This window comes from Hetaerina americana, unplaced genomic scaffold, assembly GCF_022747635.1.
Source record: "Hetaerina americana unplaced genomic scaffold, ioHetAmer1.1.p SCAF_636, whole genome shotgun sequence".
In the NCBI taxonomy this organism is placed as follows: Eukaryota; Metazoa; Arthropoda; class Insecta; order Odonata; family Calopterygidae; genus Hetaerina; species Hetaerina americana.
The window spans coordinates 69,618-75,617 of NW_027287246.1; the positions used below are offsets into that span (position 1 = coordinate 69,618).

The 6,000-nt window shown below is 32.2% G+C and overlaps 1 protein-coding gene across 3 annotated transcripts in view; it reads left to right on the plus strand.

Moving 5' to 3' along the window:
* Positions 1–5,544, plus strand: part of bur (GMP synthase burgundy) — a 32,205-nt gene extending 26,661 nt beyond the window's left edge. For all 3 annotated transcript variants that reach the window (XM_071594570.1, XM_071594571.1, XM_071594569.1), the window contains 2 exons: positions 1,973–2,170; positions 3,359–5,544. In XM_071594570.1, coding sequence (XP_071450671.1) covers positions 1,973–2,170; positions 3,359–3,460 — 300 coding nt within the window. In that variant the 3' untranslated portion in view covers positions 3,461–5,544. The remainder of the gene's footprint in view (positions 1–1,972; positions 2,171–3,358) is intronic.
* Positions 5,545–6,000: the final 456 nt, after the last annotated feature.

The following is a 6,000-nucleotide window of genomic DNA, read 5'->3' on the forward strand; positions in this document are numbered from 1 at the left end:
TGTTATTTGAGAGCCAGTTTTGAACTAAATGACCTTTATGAGCTGGTGCACCATCCTGTTGAAAGACACATTGTCTCCCCGAGGCCACAGTTACCTTTCACGGTTTCACTACATTCTTCAAAGTTTGCAATTTTGCAAATTAGCGCCTTAGCATTTCCTCAAATGAGGTTTCCTCGTTGGGTTAGCAAAACCTTCCCCTGACTTCTCCGAAGCATTATACTTAGCCATAATATCGTAAACAGTTGATCTGGGGTACCCAAAGAATTGAACTATTTCACTGGGCGAACGCCCAGCACGAACACTTTCGATGATAGTGGCTCTTCGATTGTACTCCGCACTTGTATGTAATATCTCGGCCATTTTGAGGTTATGACTGTTTACTAGATTCCTATAGCTTTCAAGAATGCCAATTGCAACCTCCAGTGGAACTTTGATATGGTGGGAAATTCAAATTGAAATTTGGTCGTAGATAACCACCAACCGCACCCTGTAGTCTTCACTGTGGGCATTTTATGTCACAGTTATGAGGATATCACCCAGGAAACTAATAATAATAATTTTATCATTCATTTTAATGACCTTGCTGGATATCCATTGTTGTATTGTGTTAATATGTATAGAAAGTTTTGGCAGCTCATCTCAGTAATTATACTAGTGTGATATCACAAGCATAGCTGTCATCAGCGTTAAGCTCTAGATCTCATCTTGGAATGGATTAATAATGAAATATATTAAAGCTTAGACTTAAAAAAATTTAATGTTTGCCTTTTTAATATAATTGTTAACATTTAAATATTTATAATGGATATCATATTTGTGGAGCAATATTACTGACAACCTACTTTAGCTAATGCTATTTTAATAAAATTAGGCACTTAAACCTCATTTCCAACAAATTGCAGAGCTAAAATGCTCACACAAGCAGGTAAACATGCCATCATGTTTCATTCTTTCATATTGTTGCCATTGCTCAAAATTTTCTGCCATCTGGCAAAACCTTGTGTCCTCTTCGCTAGCACTGGGCAAAGATACAAGCAGAAACATTGATGTAAAGCATTTCTCACGTTTTGCAGTCAATTACCTTTGGAACTAAATATAAATTCAAAGTTGGATTATAGATATTTTTTTGACATCGCAGTAATCCTCTCTATCCATCACATTTTGGTGGCACATTATCCGGAGAGTTTTGGTCGGAAAGAAGTTGTAAAAGAATTGTTTCATTTCCATTATTTATGCTCTTGATATAGCTGGTTATAATACCTTTCCCAGCTGCTGATCTCTGCTGACAAAATCAACTGAAAAGAGCAGATTCTGTGGCATATAGAATGGTTATTCATATCTGTTTACAAGCAATGATGATGCCGTATGCCATGTGAAATGCTATCCACCAGAAAACAAGTGAGCCATGAAAATTATATTTGCTTGGAGAATTATGAATCATGCTCCCTCCTTCAGGTGTTTTCCATGTAATAAAGGTGCAGTTTTACAATTTCCATGTTTTTGCAGATGTTAATTCTCTCATGATATAAAATGACCTGTGTAGATGCCATTCATAAGCCCTGCCATTACTGGTAATGCCAAGATTCTTATGCCCTAATCATTTTATCAGGCTTCTACTGTAAATTCAATATATCTAATTGCCATTATCTTATCCAGCCAGATTTTTACTTTCAATATGACTGGAAAATAGGGAGTTAAAATAAAGTTCAGGGCCGTTGGACTTTTGTAATCATGACTGAGGAAATATGTACTAAACTAGGAGATTTTAAGGAATTGCATGAAGTGTTGCTATTGTAAATTAAATCTTGTGGTAGATTGAAATATAGCTAGTCTGTTTGTGATCTCCAATATTAATAAGACAATATAGTCTCATTAGAGTTATCATTGAGTTGATAAATGTGCCTGTTTTTGTGCATTTAGATAATGGAAGTTCTAGAAGTCTTTATGCTTTACATAATAATTCCATTTTTAGGTCCTAGCTGCTGCAGATCCACATTTCAAAGTCTCACAGATGCCGGTGATACTGATTCCGATACATTTTGATAGAGACCAAACCACAAGACTCCCCTCATGTCAACACTCTTGTGTCATCAGACCATTCATCACCAGTGACTTCATGACAGGTCATCCTGCTATTCCAGGCAAGAGTACGGATGGATTATTGCCAGATGTAAGTCTGTCATCAAGTCTTTTTCATTAGTGTGTGTCATACCCCATTATATTGATATCCAATTCCTCTCCATTTATATAAGAAAAATAATTTTTTTAATATTACACAGATTTCCACTTGTGTTTTTGTTGCAATATTTAATGGTTTCATTGAATGGGTTATGGATATTGAGTAAGTCCATCACAGAGATATGGTATAGCATTTTGAAATAATAATTTAAGGGAACATGAAAACATTAATCCATCATTAATGTCTTTTTGATTGTATTGAGTGATGTCATTTGTATGCTTACAAGCGAGATGAGGTTTATTCATTGTTCACTTATTTATCATGTCATGTTTTTAAATGCTCTGAATTGGAAAATTTCATGAATTTCTTGTAAACCTATTCATAATTTATTATAATATGGATTCTTGTTATTTATTTTTTGTTCTTTGAGAGGAAATGGTGATATCCTGTGAGACAATTTTCACCAGAGAATAACTTTCCTCTAAGCAAATTGATGTGTATAAGCAGAATATTTCTTTTTTTAGGAACTGTTTCAAATACATCTGAGTAATCAGGGCATTGCTTCCTGGTATATGCAGGAACTAATATCGTCGTGAAAATTCAGTTCCAATTTTTAATATTGTTGGCCTGTATGAATGGCAACTTCAACAGTTAATATAACATATATCATTGGTAGAAATCGGGGATCTAAATACTGGTCTATCAAATCATTTTTGTATGTTGCCATTTTGGGAAAGTTCTTCTTCGCTTCAAATTATAATGGGACTCTTATCTGGCATTATTTTATTGACATAAATAAATGTCTTTAATATCATTAACATTCATTGTCATATCACAGGGTGAAGGTGTGTTAAGCAATTTCTTCTTATGAGATTTTGGAGTGTACTGTATACACTTATATTAAAACATACCCTCACATTTAATATGGCCTCTAAGTTTTAGCTTCTCTAGGTTAAGGGCAAATAGTAATTTGAGCTAGAATGGTTTCTTATATAACTTATTTGCACCTCTTTAGGCAAGTATTGCAGGAGTTATGAATTTCACCATTTTGAATATGTTGTAGATCTCTTTATAGAGGATTACCATTTTTTTTATTACATATATTATATTTTATTTAGGTTTCGTTGATGGTATAATTTTTTATGTATTGACCCGCAATTTCTAATATTAATTTTTCAGATGGCCAAAAAAATGATGTGGGAAATTTCAAAAGTTCCGGGAATTTCACGAGTTTTGTATGACCTTACAACAAAGCCTCCTGGGACAGTGGAGTGGGAATAAATTGGAATAATAACCATCTATTATAACATTATTTGTTAAAATGACATTTGGATGCTCTGTGCCTATTTACAAGTGAGACTGATGATAATTTTTTATAAAAGTTTAGGTTCATTTACGTTTCCATGTGTAAAAAATGGAGATGTACTGATTTCCTGTGCTGTGACAACATCCGGTAATCATGTTAATACATCAAAAGATAAAGAAAGTGAACAAGATACCTCAATGTGATGTGTGGTTTATTTTTTTCAATGCCAAAATTTATCACCCTAAAAGACATTCCTTATTTAGCATTTTTTTTATGTCATACTCAATATTTTTAGCCCAATGGGTTGTTTTTTTCTTATTGTATGACATGCTCTTGTTAAAGAAATCAAAATATTTAAATAAAGGTGTCTGTACCTCTTATCTAATTCTTTTATTTTTCTAGTTAGGTTCCTGTTGCTAATTCTTTATAACAGCCAATTTTATACAACATTTACAGGAGATTTTGTCTATTGGTTGTGTATTGTGCAAGTCCAATGCTCTTGAAGTCCTTAATATATGTTGAGGATGCATTGTTAGTAAATGCAACATATGCCTGTAAATGAATTTTCCTATTCCAAGTTTTCATTAGTCATGGTGCATACATTAGGTTCTTTAAAAAAATAAATACCATATCAAACAACCTGAAAATGTTTTATAATGAATTTCATTTAATTAGTTCATTAGTGATTACAAATATTTTTGTAATAACTTTGAGCGAAATCATTTTCTACCACTGATAAATTTAGCTCGATGGAGAGATCAATCTGTGAAGAAATAAGCTAATGTGGCACCAAGTTTAAACCTAAGTTACTGCCTCCAATGGTTTTCATTTGTCACAATATGTAGAGTGAGGAATTTTTTCAATCTGAAAAGTCATTTACAGACCCTGGATGTTGGAAATTGAATTAATCTGAGCATAAGAATTCACTTAATCAACTTGTGTGTTCTTAGTGGACTCTCTTAGTAATTTTTTGCCACTGAGAAATAAAATTGTATGTTGGAAATGGAATAAATTCGAGCATAAGAATTCACTTAATGCACTTGTGTGTTCTTAGTGGACTGTCTTAGTAAGTTTTGCCACTCAGAAGTAAAACTGTAATAATTAATTATATGCTGATATGTTATGATTTTCTTGTGTTATAAATAAAATTGTAATTCTTGGTGACATGAAGAGATAGATTGACTGCAACTTGGACTCTTTATTTTGAACTTTGTTTTCAAATACTTATAGATGTTCTGTTTATTTCATTTAGTGATAACTCTTTGGTTATTGATGTTTACAGCATAGCATGCAAACAAGTTTTGGCCATTGGAAGCTTTGAAAGACATTCCTAATGAGTGGTAGGCAACGAAGCCCTTGAAAATTCGAGAAACTCAATGTTTTTTTTCCAGTTCATTTTGTGTCTTGAAAGAAAAACATTAGTGTCATCATTTTGTTCGTACTTCCCCCAATTAAATAAAACTCACAAATTTTTCAATAAATCTGAATTCATGTAGGAAGAAAAATGGTTCCCAAATCAAAACATTTTGCTTTAAAAAGAATGTACGCATCCCAAATAGTATACCCATCATCAGATCATTTTCTTCTACCCACAAAGCTGGATCGTTTTTTGCAAAGCCTGTGACTTGATAAAAAATGTTGCTTGTCTCATTGTATATCATTCCAAGGAATGTCATTAAAAGCATTTCCATTATTAGTTTTGAAAAATGTTGCAAATTTATTTTTTTCATTTGAGGTAATATTATTGATAATCATTGATGCTTGAATTTTAATCCTGTAAATTTAAGTACATTAGCCCATTGTACTGAGCTCTTTACATAAATGAAGGATGGCATATTTTAATAATTGGAAAACTGTTATAATAAATATGATTGTCTAAGAAATGAATTTATAAAGACACTTTTAAGACTCTACCATCAACTATCTGTTAGCCTTTATTCATGTTTTTGATTATTTGTTCGTTTTTTTATTCAATATTGAAATTCATTGTATTTGTCTCTGTGTTTTAGCTATTCTTATTGCATTTATATTGAATTATACTGTCCATATTTTAATATGTTACTGTTACATATTAAATATTCCAATGTATCGCTGACATTGCTCATTTAAAACAAACCTTGTCATACTGCCCTTCAATAAAATGATATGCTATCCTTTTGCAGCATTCTTCACGGAAGTGATTGGAGTCATGCCTTGTGGGTTGCATCCAGGTATAAGCAAAGCCATGGCGCTTCCATTCAGAAGTGGTTGAACAGAGTAATGATAGAAAAATAAATTTGAAAGGCTGTAGATTATAAGCAAAATATAAATCATAAAAATAATAAAATGGAATACTTAAGGCTTTAAACATATCTTTCCTGAATGTGTTCACCGAAATATACATATAATGATGATCGTGGTGCAATCAATTGTGTGTGCTATGTCAATGGCTTTAGGCAAAAAAATTTATAATAATTTCTTGTTCATATTCCTCATCTTTTTTTACTGATGTTTAGGAATCTTACAGGAATATATG